The 18,851-nt window shown below is 39.1% G+C and overlaps 1 protein-coding gene across 1 annotated transcript in view; it reads left to right on the forward strand.

Annotated features, from left to right (window-relative positions):
- PIP4P2 (phosphatidylinositol-4,5-bisphosphate 4-phosphatase 2) overlaps window positions 1-18,851 on the forward strand; it is a 42,181-nt gene that overhangs the window by 9,050 nt on the left and 14,280 nt on the right. Inside the window, exon 2 of the mRNA XM_060775584.2 lies at window positions 14,490-14,638. Coding sequence (XP_060631567.1) covers window positions 14,490-14,638 — 149 coding nt within the window. The remainder of the gene's footprint in view (window positions 1-14,489; window positions 14,639-18,851) is intronic.

An 18,851-nucleotide genomic window follows, 5' to 3' on the forward strand; every position in this document is an offset into this window, starting at 1 on the left:
CCATTAGCTATGCTGGCTGCACTGATAGGAGATACAGCATAATATCATTTGGAGGGTCACACGTTTGTGACCTATGCATTGCACAATAACATTACAAGACTCATGGGGACTAGGCATGCTCTGTGCTCCATTCCTTCATATAATTCATTCCCAGCAAATGTTTGACTTGATTTATGCCTAATTCTGAAGGCAAGCCCAAGTGGCCAGTCTATATATTTCTTGATCGACATACTCTAGTAATGAATTTTACTATATTAAATAGAGCTCTGTGGGCTTGTTATCAAGGCTGTTGATATAAAGCTGTTGCCCGATAGCTTCTCTTTCCTGTGCATAAAACAGAGGTGTCAGAACATTATATTGAGGTCTAGTTCTGTGAAAATAATTGCACCGTCTTCCCAGTAACACCCCACCCCATCCTCCAAGATTCAAATGCTTTCCTTGGATCTATTGCAGAGTTTTTACAGGGCTATGATTTCTCCCTAGTCTTTCTGGATCATTTTGATCAGTTAACTGCTTTCTTGCAGCCTTGATTGCAGATGCCTGGTTTTCATATGTCTGGATAATCAGCTTGCTACTCATTTTAATGGAAGTGGGTTGAAGCTAGCATATCGAGGCTAACCTTTGCTTGTCTAATATCACATTTCAATCTTAAGGAGTTCTGCTTTGTCATTAAAAATGCCTGACTTGCATATATGTTTTGTTCAAGCTGAAAGCCTCTTAATGGTAATTTTTTTAAAAAGTAGCTGTGTTAGACTCCTGCAGAATACAAAGGAGGAATTAGGGGAGTGGTTGTTGTTTATTCGTTCCATTGCTTCTGACTCTTCGTAACCTCATGGACCAGCCCACGCCAGAGCTCCCTGTCGACCGTGACCACCCCCAGCTCCTTCAGAGTCAAGCCAGTCACTTCAAGGAAACTATCCATCCATCTTGCCCTTGGTTGGCCTCTCTTCCCTTTTCCTTCCATTTCCTCAAGAATCATTGTCTTCTCGAAGCGTTCCTGTCTTCTCATTATGTGGCCAAAGTACTTCATCCTTGCATCTAATATTCTTCCCTCCAATGAGCAGCTGGGCTTTATTTCCTGAAGTATGGACTGGTTGGATCTTCTTGCGGTCCAAGGCACTCTCAGAATTTTCCTCCAACACCACAGTTCAAAAGCATCTATCTTCCTTCTCTCGGTCTCCCTTATTAAGGGGGAGGAAAAAGAATTATGGCAGCACCTTTAAGACTAACTGGTTTTCATTTTTGCATGACCTTTCATGGATACAAACCCACTTGTTCAGATGCCACTGTAATTGAAACAATACTGTATCCAAAGAAGCTCATTTTTTTAAAAAAAAAAACAAACCCTAAACCAGTTTAATGTGCTGAAACATTTCTTTTTTCCTCCTCTTCCTTCCTCCTCTGTATGTTGTACCTCCTTTTAACATGAAAGTATCTTTGTTAGCTGAGCATCCAAGACATAGCAGTAGGTATGATGGTGGAGTAACTAACTACTCAAAACCATAGAAAATCAATTTTACGTCATTGGGTTATGCCTTTTATCAGTCTTCTCATCAATGTTTGATTGTTGCTCTCATCAACCTTAGCTAGAATGGGGTGGATTGTAGAATAATACTAAGCTTGCCTTATATACTAAGCTTATCTGCCTTGGTCAGACCACATCTGGAATACTGGGTCCAATTCTGGGCACCACAATTTAGGGGAGATGTTGACAAGTGGGAGTGTATCTAGAGGAGGGCAACTAAAATGATCAAGGGTCTGGAGAACAAGCCCTGTGAGAAATGGCTTAAAGAGCTGGGCATGTTTAGTTAGCAGGAGAGAAGGCTGAGAGCACACATGATGGCCATGTATAAATATGTGAGGGGAAGTCATAGGGAGGAGGGGGCAGGCTTGCTGCCCTGGAGACTATGATGCGGAGCAATGTCTTCAAACTACAGGAAAGGAGATTCCACCTGACCACGAGGAAGAACTTTCTGATTGTGAGAGCCGTTCAGCAGTGAGACTCTCTGCCCCAGAGTGTGGTAGAAGCCCTTTCTTTGGAGGTTTTTAAACAGAGACTGGATGGCCATCTGTCGGGGGTGTTTTGAATGTAGTTTTCCTGCTTCTTGGCAGGGGGTTGGACTGGATAGCCTACAGGGACTCTTCTAACTCTATAATTCTACAATTCTAATATTTTAAGAAGTGGCTTTAATTTTTACACATTTTCTTCCTTCATCAAAATGTGATGGGAATTTATGGTGTGTTTGGTCTATTGCTGTCCCCTTCACTTCTCTTCCGCTTCAGCTATAGTATGTTGTGAGTTCATCTGATCATTATGGCCTTGTTACTGCTAATTTCTTTCCGTGCATGGATAAACTGCAGACTGTGTAAATTGCCACACTTGACATTTCTTTTCAGTGGGAGTTAATTTTTTTTTGACCGTTTGACCCTTCCCAAATTGGATACATTGGGAAATTTCATTTGAAAAATAAAAGTATTTTACACATCACTAAGGGTATATCTGCTTTGTAGAATTTATACAGTTTGAAACCACTTTTATTATCTTGGCTCAATGCTGTTGAGTCATGGGAGTTGTAGTTTTGCAAGGTCATTTGTTTTCTCTGTCAAAGTACAGGGTTAGTCAAAATGAATAGGCCAATTCGGGTACAATTAATTTTCTTATTGGCCTATTCATTTTGACTAACCCTGTACTATCATCTCTCAAAACTACAGGTGCCTGGATTCAATAGCATTGTGCCATGACTGTTAAAGTGGTATCAAACTACATTAACCCTACAATGTAGATCCATCTTAGAAAGAAGCAGCTCAGTTTTATTGCATTTTTTACCTCTTAGTGTAAATCATGTTGGTGAAAGAGAATTTGAAACAGAGAATAGGGTTATTTTTGAGTTAATAATTTGATGTTTTTGTCCATAATCAATATTTGCAAAGGTTTGTTTACAAGGACAAAAAGCACTATGCTGTAGCCACATATTCTTGGCTATGATGACCATTCTCAAACACTTTCTGGAATCGTAGCTAAGTTAGTCTGTTGCAAAAAACAAGAATAAAAACAAAATTAATATTTTTAGGACTTTCAAGACCAACCAGTTTATTAGAATATAGATTTTCATAGCCTGAAGTCCACTTCATCAGATGTGTGAGGCATTATGCTGAGCTGAACGTATGTGTGCACAAATGGTGTCAAGGCATAAAGTGAGGTCAAAAAAATTTGAAATACTGGAAATGCAGACGTTAATTATTTTATTCACAAAGTTGTTGTTGAAAGGATAAGAAAGGCAATTTTGCATTGGTAAGCCGATTAGTACATGGTAATTGCAAGCGGGTGGTTGGCTCCTTTACAAACTTGCATATCTGCACAGGATGCTATAAATTATTGCAAGGCTAAACAATTTTGACCGCATATAACCGTGACCCAGAAAATGCATGAAATCAGGGGAAAATATAGCAAAATTGAAAGTCCTATTCTGATTTCAGCTGTTGTGGTTTTGGGGTTACTGTGAGTTTACCGGGCTGTTCCAGAAGCATTCTCTCCTGACGTTTTACCCACATATATGGCAGGCATCCTCAGAGGTTATGAGGTCTGTTGGAAACTAGACAAGTGGGGTTTAGATGTGCTTTTTGTTTGGAGTTGTCTACAGATTCACTGTTCCTGAAGGCATTCTGAAGTGACAAGGATGGATTTGGGATCAATTTTTATTGCTGGGATGGAGCTGGGTCAGACCCTTCATTTACCCTAAGTGATATGTTAAATGCAAGAAAAGAAGAGAAATAAAGAATTCTCTTCAAAGAAGTTATAACTCAACTGTGGTCTGAATATTTGTGAAAAACCTGCTTTCTTCTTTATCTCGGGGTTCTGTACTATAGGAAGAAAGAGGGAATATGGATCCATATGGCATCTCAAATGAGGAAATTACACAGATTTAAAGAAGTTCGCTCCTGTTGCTCTTAAAATACCAGTAACTTCTGCAAGAATAAGACACGCCCTCTAAGACAGTGTTTCTCAACCTGGGGGTCGGGTCTCCTGGAGGGGTCACGAGGAGGTGTCAGAGGGGTTTCCAAAGGCCATCAGAAAACACCGTATTTTCTGTTGGTCATGGGGGTTCTTTGTGGGAAGTTTGGCCCAATTCTATTATTAGCGGGGTTCAGAATGCTCTTTGATTGTAGGTGAGCTATAAACCCCAGCAACGACAACTCCCGGATGTCAAGGTCTATTTCCCCCAAACTCCACCAGTATTAGTACCAAATTTGATCTAGATTCCTCATTGTTTGAGTCCACAGTGCTCTCTAGATGTAGGCGAACTACAACTCCAAAACTCAAGGTCAATGCCCACCAAACCCTCCAAGTAGTTTCTGTTGGTCATGGGAGTTCTGTTTGCTAAGTTTGGTTCGATTCCATCATTGGTGGAATTCAGAATGCTCTTTGATTGTAGGTGAACTATAAATCCCAGCAACTACAACTCCTAAATGACAAAATCGACCCCCCCCCCCCCAACCATGCCAGTATTCCAATTTGGGTGTGTCGGTTATTTGTGCCAAATTTGGTTCAGTGAATAAAATACATATTGCATATCAGAAATTTTCATTATGATACATAACAGTAGCAAAATGACAGTTACGAAGTAGCAACAAAAATAATTTTATGGTTGGGGGTCACCACAACATCAGGAACTGCATTAAGGGGTTGCGGCATTAGGAAGGTTGAGAACCACTGCTATCCCTTTCTCTTATTTTAAATCCAACACTACATTAAATTATTAAGCATTACATTATGGCCCCTGTCCCACTGGTGGATCGGTATCCACAATTTCACTAATCTGCATCCAACAAAAAAGTCCTCTCTAGGAGGATTCTAGGTCCTCCAGGGCAATACTATAGTAAATTCCAGCAGAAGTTGTTTATTTATTTATTTACAGTATTTCTATACCGCTTTTCTCACCCCGAGGGGGACTCAATAGGGTTCAGTCATCCATGTTTGTGATGTGTCCTGGGGAAAGCATTTAATTTCATTGTACAATGACAATAATGCTATTCTTTTCTATTCTATTTCCTGTTTCCACAGTTAGGTTAGGAATGTATCCCCTGCGGACACAGGGATCATATTATGTAGCAATATAATGTCAAACAGTACAATGTTACAATAGAAATTGATTGATTTAATGCAACATTAAAATAACTCAAGTCCTTCTTGCATCACCTCTAGCTGTGAGTTTTGAACGCTGTGGCTCTAAAACTAACTTTTACAAAGATAAAAACAGAGTTCTGTTGCGTATTTTGTGTTTGTTTTGTGTTGTTTTTTTAATATGCGTATGCTAGCCTGTCTGTGGGACTATACAAAGAAGACATAATAGAAAAATATGCATTGACTGATTGGTGTTGTAGCTTTCAAACTGTACTTCTTTCCGCTATATTAGCATTCATTATGCATCCAAAAGTAATTAGAGGGTTGTCATCTCAAGGCTCCATGCTGGCAATTTCAGCATTGCAGACTAGAAGGGAAGTATAGCTAAAAAGAGCTGAATCTTCTTGTTCATTTGTTTCACTTCTCAAAACAAATGTTCAGCTAAGCTGGCAGTCAAGCAGGCATTGGGGAGGGGAGTCAAGGGAGTCCAGTGATGGTGACTCAGACTTCCTCTCTTTAGGGTGGAGTAAGATAAGCACCTCCTACATAGCTAGCCCCAAATCAGAAGGGATGAAGAAATTGCAATTTGCAGAGGTTTTCCTTTTTTTGTACTGTGGGAGCATAGACTCTTCCCAACTTCAGTTCTATCTAGATAAATAACAAGCATAGATAGGACTTTAAAATAGTGGTGATCAACACTATTGGAGAGGCATGTTAATTTCAGACCCATGTCTGGAATTTAATTACTGGCTTCTAGGACTGAGGGTACATTTATTGTTAATTTTATTGATGATGTTGTATAATGTTTTAAAATGATTTTATTGTTAATTGTATTTTTATGGTATTTGGTAGCATCTTCTGATGATTATGTGAGTCTGCTCAGAGTCCCCCTTGTGGGGAGAAGGGTGGGATAGAAATATACGAAATAAATAATAAATAAATACATTTACAATATAGAATTAATGCAGTTTGGTACTTTTTTAAATGCCATGGCTCAGTATTACAGAATCGTGAGAGTTGTAATTTCACAAGAGTTGTAATTTCACGAGAGCCACTCGTGAAATTACAGAAGCATACGAGAAGCTTGGCCTCTCATTGAACATTGAGAAAACTAAAGTGCTTCTCCAGCAGTCATCAGCCAATCCCTCTGCAATGCCATAAATATAGCTTAATGGTGTAATGCTAGAAAATGTTGACCATGTCCACCAACTTGGCAGCCACCTCTCCACAAAAGTCAATATTGATACTGAAATGCAACACCACCTGAGCTCTGCAAGTACAGCATTTTTCTAAATGAAGCAGAGAGTGTTTAAGGTGCTTGTTTATAAAGCTATTATCCTCCCAACCCTGCTATATGCCTGTGAAACATGGACTGTCTACAGACATCACATGCAACTCCTGGAACAATTCCATCAGCGCTGCCTCTGGAAAATCCTGCAAATCTCTTGGGAAGACGGGACAAATGTCAGTGTGCTGGAAGAAACAAAGACCACCAGCATTGAAGCGATGGTCCTCCGCCATCAACTCCGCTGGACTGACCACATTGTCTGAATGCCTGATCTAAAGCAGTTACTATACTCCCAACTCAAGAATGGAAAATGAAATGTTGGTGGATAGGAAAGGAGATTTAAAGATGGGCTTAAAGCTAACCTTAAAAACTGTGGCATAGACACTGAGAACTGGGAAGCCCTGGCCCTTGAGCACTCTAGCTGGAGGTCAGCTGTGACCAGCAGTGTTGTGGAATTCAAAAAGGCATGAATGGAGGACAAAAGGGAGAAACGTGCCAAGAGGAAGGTGTATCAAGCCAACCCTGACCAGGACCGCCTTCCACCTAGAAACCAAAGCCCTCACTGTGGAAGAACATGCAGGTCAAAAACAGGGCTCTACAGTCACCTATGTATCCACTGCCAGGAGACTACTTGGAAGGCTATAATACTCGGACAACAAGGGATCACCTAAGCAATTTCACAAGGTTTTTATCCTTCTTTGTCAAAGCGTGTTAGTTCCTCACCCAATTACAAATCCCATGATTCTATAGCAGTAAGCCTTGGCGGTTAACGTAATATCAAATGGTATTAATTCCACAGCATAGATGCACCCTGGGAAAGACTTGTGCCTGAAACCCTGGAGAGTGGATGCCAGTCAGTGTTGGTATAATATTAAGTTAAAAGTATGAGTGATATGGTCCAGTAAAAGACAGCTCTTTGCATCTCATGTTAACTTCTTGACTTTACAGCCAGCCAGCCAGCCTGCCTTATGGGTCTGTGGGGAATTTCTGAAACTGCTATGTAAAGAACTTAGTTCTACTTAGATATGACATTAACAGCCAATCCTCACTCTAAACCAGAAATATGTTCTCTCTGGGTACATTAATTCTACAGTTTAGATGCATCCTAAGTGTGGTTGATACCTTCCAAACGATATGTTGTAAAGTAGAATTTGCAGCTGCTTTGAGTCTCCTTGTGGGGAGAAAAAGCAGGGTATAAATAAACATCATCATAATAATGATTTGGAGTTTGACCATTTGATGTTTTGAATTTGAATTGAAACCCTTCCTGCTTTTTCCTTTCCCAGTCATCTCTGACATTCTTAGTTTTTTGTGAAATAGTGGAGTATGTACACACTGTACACTTGTAGCAGTTTGATACAATAGATATAATGGCTTCATTCTATGGAATCGTGGAATGTGTAGATTGGTGAGTTATTGAGAATTCACAGAGAGAGCGAGCTGTAACTCAGGGACTCCATTACAACTCTCTGTAGAGGATTCAAAATACCAGATGAAATTACAAATTTTAGAATTGTCAACAATTAGACCAAATAAGTCAAAGTGATATAAAACTACTGTAATTGGATAATATAGATGCAGTCCAAAATCCTAGATTTCCATTGGTAATTGGAAGAGGTGGCCAACAGAACCAAGGAGCTTGAGTATTTTCTGCAGTGTTAATTTGAACCTTTAAGGATCTCTGTATAGTTTAGAAGTGATAGCGAGCTTGTTATGGTCTTTATTTTTGTCCCAAATCAGAAATTATATTAAATTATATTAATCACATTCACTTTATAATCTTAGAGAACCTGCATGAGAATAAACAAATAGTACATATTCCAGCCAAAGAAATCTAAGTTATTTGTAAGTCTAGCTGTAAATTAAACTCATTCAAAAGCTTTAAACAATAGATTAAGTATTGCCAATAACAACTCCTCTTTTTACCCTGCTTATATATTTAAAGGTCACATTTTGAAATGGTATTCTTGGGGGTAATGCTTGGTTTATCCAGAAGAGAATACAAATTTATATGGCCTGTACTCCATGGATGGTTTGGCTTTCTTGGAAGTGCGAGAGAACTATTTATATCCTTTTCAACCTTTGCTGAACTGATGACCAAGCAGGAAAATGCCTATAGGATGTGAGTTAAATAGTACAGTTTGCATTCTTGCTTGACCTAGTTTTTCCCTTCTCCTGCTTATTTTGAAGGAATGGCTGATATGTGTTTAGAAGCAGCTATAAACATTTACAAGCATTAGTGCCAATAAGATGAATCAAACTTTATTACTTCAGGAATGTTGGAGAGCTTTGTAACTTGTAAAAGTAAGTCTTACTGGTAGCAGCTAGAAAACTAAAACAGAATACAGTAATCACTTCTATTTGCATTTTCACAGCTAACGCATTAATTGTCTTTGGCTGGATCTACATCAGCATTTCTCAACCTGGGGGTTGGGACCCCTGGAAGGGTCATGAGGGATTTTCAGAGGGGTTGCTGAAGAATATCAGAAAACATATAAATACCAGCAACTACAACTCCCAAATGTCAGGGTCTATTTTCCTCAAACTCTACCAGTGTTCACATTTGGGCATATAGAGTATTCGTGCCAAGTTTGATCCAGACCCATCATTATTTGAGTTCACAGTGCTCTCTGGATGTAGGTGACCTACAACTCCAAAATTCAGGGACAATGTCAACCAAACCCTTCCAATATTTTCTGTTGGCCATGGGAGTTCTGTTTACCAAGTTTGGTTCAATTCAATTGCTAGGGGATTTCAGAATGCTCTTTGATTGTAGGTTAACTATAAATCCCAGCAATTACAACTCCCAAATGACAAAATCAGTCCCACCCCCCACTCATCCACACCACTAGTTTTCAAATTTGGTTGTAACAGGTATTTGTGCCAAATTTGGTCCAGTGAATGAAAATACATCCTACATATCAGATATCTACGTTACGATTCATAACAGTAGCAAAATTACAGTATGAAGTAGTAACAAAAATAATTTTATGTTCGGGGGGGGGGGTCACCACATGAGGAACTGTATTAAGGGGTCATGGCATTAGGTAGGTTGAGAACCACTGAGTTCAAACTCCATTATATGGCAGTGTGGATCACATAAAGCAGTTCAAACCGTATTATATGGTAGTGTAAATCCAACCTCAGACATAAAAAGCCCAACTATCTTTGCAGTCTGGGCACTGGAAATCTTGGATTTTTTTAAAAAAAAGATGTAACTTCTGTTTCCTTATTTCTTACAACAAACGCCTTTTGGAAGTGTTGTTCACTTGATGCTGGAGCCCCTCCAAAATGTGTATTTTAGAATGAAGTCTGTTGCCCCGAGGTTGGTTTAAGCTTGTGTTGACCTTTTGCCCAGTTTGCAATCTGTCTTGCTCAGCTAAGCTCAATGCTGCTCTTGTCTCCAGTGCACTTAAAGTTAGCCATATTCCTTCTCATGTGTGGGAACAGATAAAATGGGCAGCGCCTTGCACAAGCTGAGACTTGCCAGGAAAGTAGCAGGAGGGAGGAGAGGAGATGTTCCGTTTTAACTTGGGTTGTAGGCTGCCATGGGTCTTATTTTGAGAGAAAGGTTCAAACAAACACGTACAGTGACCTCTGTGTCTGCAAACTTTGTGTCCATGGAATCAAATTCCCATTAATATTTTTTAGAAATTACATAAAGCAAATCTTGATTTTTCCATTTTATATAAAGGGCATCATTTTCTACTGCTATTGTAAATGTATAACAAGACTTGAGCATCTACTGAGTTTATTAATTATTATTTGTATCCCACTTTTCTCGCTGGATCGTATTAGACAACGTAATTTTTGAGAGAAGAACCAAAAAACCCTTTAGAGCAGAATGTCCTCTTGTAGTATACAACCCAGTATAATTATGCTAGGCAATGGTTTCAGTTGTTAGACTGTTGAATAGGCTGCAATCTCTGATCTGTCAGGAAAACAGACATTTGCCAATGCATAAAAGCAACAGAGCTTTACAAGTGTTTTTTATTCAGTGCTCAAAAAGGTGCCCCCATAAAACAACTTGTGTCATATCATCCATGAAGTAGACTCTGAAGTAAATAACATTCTTTGTTTACTCACAACTTTCATGTGTTCAGCACACACAGGTACAAAAAACTTACTAGTCTAGTTTCAAATATCTTTGAGATGGTTCCCTGTGCCAGCTGGCCAGGGCATCTCTCTTGTATTTCTCTTGTAACAAAATGGCTATCAACAGGTCACATAGTCAAAAGGAGAGAGAAATGAGAGCATGTCTGCAGCCCCTTCTATAATTTCTCAGGAACCAAAGAGTAAAGGAAGCTGCACACCTGGATATACATACAGGAAACAGTAAGCAAGAAGATTATAGACAACAGATTGCTAGGGAAGGCTTGATGAAGGTTGTAATAATAACAGATTGGAACCTAAAGTGGCTCATAACTTTAAAAAATAGAAATATTAAAATAGAGTGAAACATACATTTATTAAAATGAGTCAGTTAGAATCACATAAAAACACATCAGTTAAACATGTTAAAATAATTGAAATATCATACAGCACTCCTGTTTCAATCTTAAGAACTTTCTGTTTTAAATGCCTACCCAAATTTTAAAAAAGCCAGTTGTTGGAAGGACTACAGGGAGGGATCCATTCTAGCCTTTCTGGTAAGGAAATTCCAGAGTCCAGGGGCAGCCACCAAGAAGGGTTTCTCTCACCTCTTTACGAATCCTGGGTGCAATGGTGAGAGTACTAAAGGTGTGTCTACACTGTGTAATAAATGCAGTTTGGCACCACTTTATGTGCCATGGCTGAGTGTTATGGAACCATGGGGCTACTGTCAGAAGTTGACCAAAAAGGACCTAGCGATTCCTACAGAGGTGTTCTTGCAGGTCAAAAAATGTTTGGGTTTTTAATTTGCAGTTTTCCCTCCTTTGACCAACCCCAGCAAATGGTAATTTCATAATATTTTAAATAATGTTATGCATGAAACAAAATTTGTGTAGAGTAAGCCATTGTTACTCCTTTTACAGTTTCATTATTTGATCCCCTCATCAAATAATCCCTGGTTTACAATCCTAGTTTGGCAAAAGGAACAAAAATTAAATACACTTAGCCTGGGCTTGGGAATGTCTGGTCCAACAAGGGTGTGGGAGTGCAGTTCTCATCAGTCACTGGTAGCCCGGGCACTGGTCGGAGATGATGAAAACAGTGGTTCATTAACATTTGGAGGTCCATAGATAGCTTCTGATTTATACTAGTGTGTTCCTCCCATAGGTCAGATAGCACCAGAAAAGTAGTAAAGAGTGGACAGTACACAATGACACCAACACTTATGCTACCAGGAAGAATCCTGTCTTGTCATTCTGTGCACACACAGCCCAAGTTCAGCATTATGTAGATTGTGTGCTAACAGAAAGCGCTTTAGTATGCAAAAGCCTTGCATGTGTTTTTACTTTCCTCATCTTCAATTGAAGGTAATATTTAATGTGGTTTACTAACAGTTGTCCTTCTGGGTATATTTTAGCCTTTTTGTGAGGTGGGGATGGGTTGTCTTGCTCTCAATTTTCAATTCCCTGTCAGATCCTATTAGTCATCCTATAGTGCTTTTGTCTTTCTGTTTCTTTCATATTTGGTGATAAAACGCGATTGTCTCCTTCACCTCGCTTTTTCTTAATGCCCCACTTACCCTGGTGCTTGTTTGTTTACAGTATTGCAGAAATGCTTGCAGTATTGCTGAAGCTGTCCTGTCACATCCTATTGCTCTTCTCCTTAGTGATGGGATATCCTTGTAGTTCCTCCATTCTCATGCCCCAGTTCTATAATTGCACAGGTTATGCACCGTCCTGGAGAAAAAAGAAGTTATTCCAGCTCTGTATATAAATGCATTTACACAAAGAAAGAAAGTTACAAGTCTGCAGACAAAAAGTAATACTGTACAATTATGTTTCAAGGTATTGGAAACAGCCAGAAAGCATGGGTTTTGTTGAGAAGCTCAGGTATTTACACCTGAAAACTCATTCAGATTTTCACAAAACGTACATTGTTCAGTTCTCCCAGGACACGTCCACGTGGGAATGCAGAGAGCACACCATATGGCTGAAAATTACCGTAACCTCAGCTCCTTGCCAAATAGAAGCCAACCGTGTCAAAGAAAATAGTTTAAAAAACGAATGAATCCAACCACCATCAATAATGTGAAAAACTCAAATGTAGGGAGCTTTATTGATTTAAATCAGGAGTGGTTAGTGGGTTGCCCACCACTACCACGTTTTAGGTCTTCTGTTATCATCACATGATGCACTCCTTTGTGCAAAATCGGATGTGACATTCTGGTCACTTCTGGATGCAGTTTAAGTTTTAAGTCCCTTTTCTGGTTTGGTTTTCCAGAAAACAGCAATGTACCTGTGAATCACACTTCTTGGAGACCTCTGGGGATGTGATTCATCTCTTTTGTCATGTTTGAGGAATGCTGCAAATCACATGCAGCCCAAAGTCTGCAGATTTCTAACCCCTGATTTAAACAAAACACAAGTGCTTTCTATTGTCTTATCATTCTTTTTGTAATAGAAAAGCCAGATTTTTTAAATGGTAGAATATTGCTTTTCAGAAAGAATGTATGATAGTTCCCTGTATTACAGATATGATACAGCTGTGCAATTTGTATGATTGCATGCCTTCAACACTTTTACGAATATTTGCTTTAAATGGACAGCATGGCATTTAGTTCATGGATGAATTCATGAACTGCATTAATGGCTGTAACCCTGCTGTGAGATGTCACTAGTTCTCTTTTAGGGCAATTTGTCGAAGCTTGTAGGTTTCCCTTCACATTTCCTTTTGCAGAGGTTGATGGGAAGCTGAGGCCAGAATGTCATTAGTCCCGGTTGTATTTGATTTCAAGTAAAGCAGATTGAGAAATGAATCCTGAAACAGTGCCATTTTAATTTAAGGTGGTCTGTTTTCTACCATGAACAAGTTGATGAAACTACAATGTCATGTGAGCTGATTAGTCTGATGTTCTCTGTATTAACGACATGTTGTGACTGTGTTGTAGTGTGCCTTTAAGTTACTTACAACGTATAGCGATCCTATTGTGGAGCTTTCTTGGCAAGATTTGTTCAGAGGGGTTCCTTTTGCCTTTCTCTGAGCCTGAGAGACTTGCCAAAGGTGACTCCATGGATCTCCATATTGGTTTGAATCTGGTCCTCAGAGTCATAGTACAATGCTCAAATAACTACCTTTAATTATTTTTATTGATGGGGCAAACCCAAGACTGAGTGACACATTATACGGTTCCCCAGCCCAGTTGACACATGTAGTACCCTAAATTAATTGTGGAGTTTTTCCCCCACCCCCTGAGCCTGAAAATCTCATCATCTCATCTCCTTCCTGGCATTAAAAATGCAGTAAGTTATAACTAACAGATAGCTCTTCCATGACATGCAAATTCTCCTGTGTATAGCAGCTGTCTCACTCTTTCTAATGATGGTTGTTTCTGAGTTATAGTGACCATAAGACAGATCTGTCATGAGGTTTTCTTGGCAAGACTTATTCAGAGGGTGGTTGCTTTCCTATGAAGTTGAAAGAATGTGGTTGGCCGAAGAGCACCCAGAAGGTTTCCAAAGCCAATGTGGGCTTCATACCCTTAGGGCCCATTTCTGACTGAGCTGTTCAGTGTGGTGGAGACTCCTTCTATGGAGGCTTTTAAATAGTGGCTGGATGGCCATCTGTTGGGGGTGCTTTGAACACGATTGTCCTGCTTCTTGGCAGGGGGTTGGACTGGATGGCCCATGAGGTCTCTTCCAACTGTATGATTCTATGATTCCACAGCCATATAACCCAGAATATTAAGGCAGAAAAATCCCACAATATCTGCTTTAAACTGGATTATCTGAATCCACACTGCCATATATTCCAGTTTAAAGCAGGTAATGTAGGATTTTACTCAGCTGTGTGGAAGGGGCCCTAGAGTCCTACTTGAACATGCAACTAACTATACCACATTGCCCACCAATAGAAATTATGTATTATCAAGATATTTTCAGTTCATATGTATGCTTGCTTATTCTGATTGCTTTTCATCCTTTTTTGCAGCTGAACTCCCGCCACCTTACACCGCCATTGCCAGCCCAGATGCCAGTGGGGTTCCTGTAATAAATTGCCGCGTGTGCCAATCACTAATCAATTTGGAAGGGAAGCTTCACCAGCATGTTGTCAAATGCACAGACTGCAATGAAGCAACGGTAAATGGCTTTGCAGGCTCCCAGCCTGTATGGCATACTTTAATGAGTCCTTTCAGGTTTGAAACAAGGTGTGTCGGCATTGCTGTTCAGCAGCCAAGAACATGCATGTGGTTTTAGAGATCACTGGTGTGTGAGAAAGAACACAGTGAGTCAGTTAGCTTGTTGGCAAACACAATATCCAGATAATGTCAGGACTGTTTCGGTTTTCAGACGTCAACATTTTGATTATGCCATTCTTCTTTGAGAAACCACCTGCCCCTGTCAAAGAAAGTTGGGAAGCTTGAGTTTGCTGTCTGCTGGTTCAGCTAAAAACCTGCAAGTCAAAAGATTCATGTCCCAGATGACTCTATAAAACATGAAATTAATGAAGATTGAGCAGAACTGGAATGAGCAGATCTTCTGCCCATGGTGCTGTCCAGGAGTGGCCAGCTTCTGAATGCTGCTCCATTTCAAAGTTTGGAAAAGATACTATCTTGGATTATAGTTTCCAGAACTCTCAAATCAACGTGGCCAGGTCTAGGAGTTATCATCCAGGGTTTGAAAAGTTTTGGCCCTTCAGATACTTCAGACTTCTTCTGTTCCTTAAAGCCCTCGCCAATACAGTCAGTGTTACGAGATTGTAGAGTTACAGTATCTGGAGGCAGAGTCAGATTCCTTACTCCTGGATGAAATAATAGATAGAACTGCCTGCATCTTAAAAGTTTTTTCCTCTTGCCTCCTTTTTTTCCAGAGTGGAAAGTTTTCTAAAGGAATACAGTAGCAGACAGAATCAGAGGGAATATTTGATGCATTTATGTATAAAGAGAATAAAAGAGTGCTATTTGTTACATAATACACAAGCTTGTCCAAACTTCTAATTGTTCATGTAAATATTTTGTTTTCAACAGTGTTGTAACCAATCAGTTCTTGCAGGCTCTTATAAATGTAGGAATTCCTAATCACGAAACAGGATTAATGATTTCACTAGGTAGATTTCAGTTATTTCAGCCAAGCAGTGGAATATAATTATTTATACAAAAATGTCAGCTGACAATTAAATAAGTAGGTAGCTCTCTTCTCCGCTCACCACTATAAACTGCAGAGCATCCAATATTATTTTGCTCAGTTCGTTAAAATGTATTATAAAAGAAATACATGCATGCTTTTACTAACCAACCCAATCCAAAAATGTTCTGTTCTCTGTCATGGTCCCCCATTTTTGGAAACTTTATTTTGTGTCAAAAGCATTTCATAAATTCGTCTATTTGTGGAGGGAAGAAACACACTTCCAGGTTAAGATGTTGTAAAGCAATGCTTTTGGGTTGGAAAGATTAGCTGTTTACAAGAAATGTTGCCCAGGGGACGCCCGACTATTTACTCTGTCTTTGAGAAGGCTCTTTCCATGTCCCCATTTTTGAAAATTGTTCTCAGATCTGTTCTCACAGTTCAGTCAGGCCCCTTCTACACTGCCATATAATCCAGATTATCAAATCAGACAATCCAGATTATTTGCTTTGAACTGGATTATATGAGTCTATATTGCCGTATAATCAAGTTCAAAGCAGACAATCTGGATTTTATATGACAATGTAGAAGGGCCTCATTAAAACTCCAGACTCAAGGGATTTTTTTTGTTAACTTTTGGATTTAAGTGTGTTGTCATCCCAGAGGATCTCATTATTGTTCTTCTATTGAATTCAAATTTTATATACACTTTACTTTTAAAGTTGCTCATTTTTATTATTAGCTGTCCTGTTAGGTACAAGAAGAATGAGACATAAAAATATTAAATAAATGCATAGATTTGTGAACCATATCTATTTCATTAATATTCATTATGTATTTAGTATAATATCCCACTATTCTCCTTAGGAAGATTAAAAATACTTTAAAAAGCCCAAAAGCTTTTCTTCATCTCTGTCTTTCTTATGTTCTTAATTAGTTTCTAATGTCTGTCATGCTTATATGTCATCTTAAGCGTGTTCACAGATATAAATATTTATGGTAATATAAAGATTTTTAAATAGAAAGTCAAAGAGAAAAATATCTTAACAGTGGAGAAGAAGCCTTTGAGCAGTTGCTAACACATATGATGGATTCAGTATTCTGATGAGATAAAGAATGGGACTATTATACAAAGTTTGGCAAATGTTTGTATTTTTAAGTGGTTGAATGGTAATTGGGACCAATAGGTCACTTGATAATATGGCAATCCTACAAGCTCTTATTTAATTTCTTAGTTGTGTTTTTATTCCTCCATTTCTCTGGTGAGCCCAAGGTGGTATGAAATGCTCTCTTATTTATTTATTTATTTATTTATTTATTTATTTATTTACTATTCTTGTATACCGCTGTATCTCAAGCCCGAGGGCGACTCACAGCGGTTTCCAAACAGCAAAGACAGTAAAAACAGCAATAATTAATATACAATAACAGTTAAATTACACATTTCCCTTAATAACTAATAAGCAATCATCAATACACAATAACTAATAAGCAATCATCAATACAATTTCCCTTAATAACTAATAAGCAATCATCTCTTCCTCTCTGTATTAGCTTCAGAGCAACCCTGTGATAAAGATCAGGATGGAAGAGAATGATTGCCCTCAGTGGGCTTCACAGCTTGGTAGAAGATACATAGTACCATACAGCACTCAAACCACTACATCACAAGGCAATCACACAGAAATAGCTGCTGCCCTTAGATATTAATGCTATTTTCATTTAACACTTTTTGATACTAACTTTTTCAACAAATTAATAAAATGCTGGAGATTCTTTGAGTCCCATATTAAGAAAACGGCAGGATATGGTGAAAGTATGATAGCTGGGACCCAGTACTGGAAGCGCTATGTTGGTTGCGTAATGTGGCTCTGAATTAGAGAAGGGAACACGTGCACGAGTGACCAGACGCAGTGAGAGACACACCTGCGACAGAGTTGACAAGGTAGTTTGGTAGAAACGGGGAGGGGAAACAGGGAAGCATAGTGATGTAGGCTATCTGGAGATCCTAGGCAAACACGTTCAAAAATGTAGTTGCATTGGAATGAAGGATAAAAAAAGGGGGGGGGGGGAGAAATACCAGCAGGGGTAAAAAATGAATGAAATCCAATAACTGTTACATTACTTCACTGTTGTTCTGTCCCACCTGCGTTACATTACTTCACTGATGTCCTGCTGCAGCTACGTCTCTTACTCGGTGCACTGCCTCATGAGAGCCGTATTGTGCAACCAGCATAGTGCTACCAGCACTGGGTCCCAGCTATCATACTTTTACTTGGGATATTAATCAAACACAAATTATTTAAAAATGTACATGTCACTTACTTGTAATAATAAGGACTTATGACTTGCAGGAGTGTTTCCCAGGTGCACAAGCCTAATTCAACAAAAGTGTCATGTGTCAAAAGGTGTGGGCTGGAGTAATTAATTCTACCTGTATGTGTCTTATCTCACATTTCTGTCTTCTGCAATTGATAATGAGCAAGGCATCTCCAACGGATGCCTTGTTGATAGCAGGAAAAGTACTTTCTCGACTACTTGGGTTGAAAGACTTCAAAGGGCAGATTAACTGGTTGTTAATGCAGTTCTCTAATGTGATGGCACAATGGGTTAAACCCTTGTGCCAGCTGAATTGTTGACCTGAAAGTCGGTGTTTCGAATCCGTGAGATGGAGTGAGCTCCTGTCTGTCAGCTTCAGATTCTCATGCAGGGACATGAGAAAAGCCTCCCTCAGGATGGTAACACATCCAGGCATCCCCAGGGCAACACACTGCAGATGGCCAATTCTCTCACACCAGAATCAACTTGCAGTTTCTGACATGATAAAAAAATGCAGTTCTTTCAGAAGCATTATGATATGATCTCTCCTAGCCTTTATTCTATCAGGCAGGGTGCTGTGCTTGAGCCCCATCTCATAGTTTGGAATAAACTGTTTTAAATTAATGCTTAATTCATTTGTTTAATTGTTGTTTTTATTTCCAGTTGTATTTCCGTTGTTTTAACTTCATTTGTTTTATCTGAAATTGGGAGCTGTGTTCTCCATCCCTACTTTCGATTCTATAAGAAAGATCTCTCTTTTGTGAACAAGCTGTTTAGATAGATAGATAGATAGATAGATAGATAGATAGATAGATTATTCCATTCTATGTGGTGTCATCCTTAATACCCCTCAAATAACCTGGCTATTTACAGAGTTTAAGGTAGTAGTTCTCAACCTTTTGCCTACAAC

This window comes from Anolis sagrei, chromosome 4, assembly GCF_037176765.1.
Source record: "Anolis sagrei isolate rAnoSag1 chromosome 4, rAnoSag1.mat, whole genome shotgun sequence".
Lineage (NCBI taxonomy): Eukaryota > Metazoa > Chordata > Lepidosauria > Squamata > Dactyloidae > Anolis > Anolis sagrei.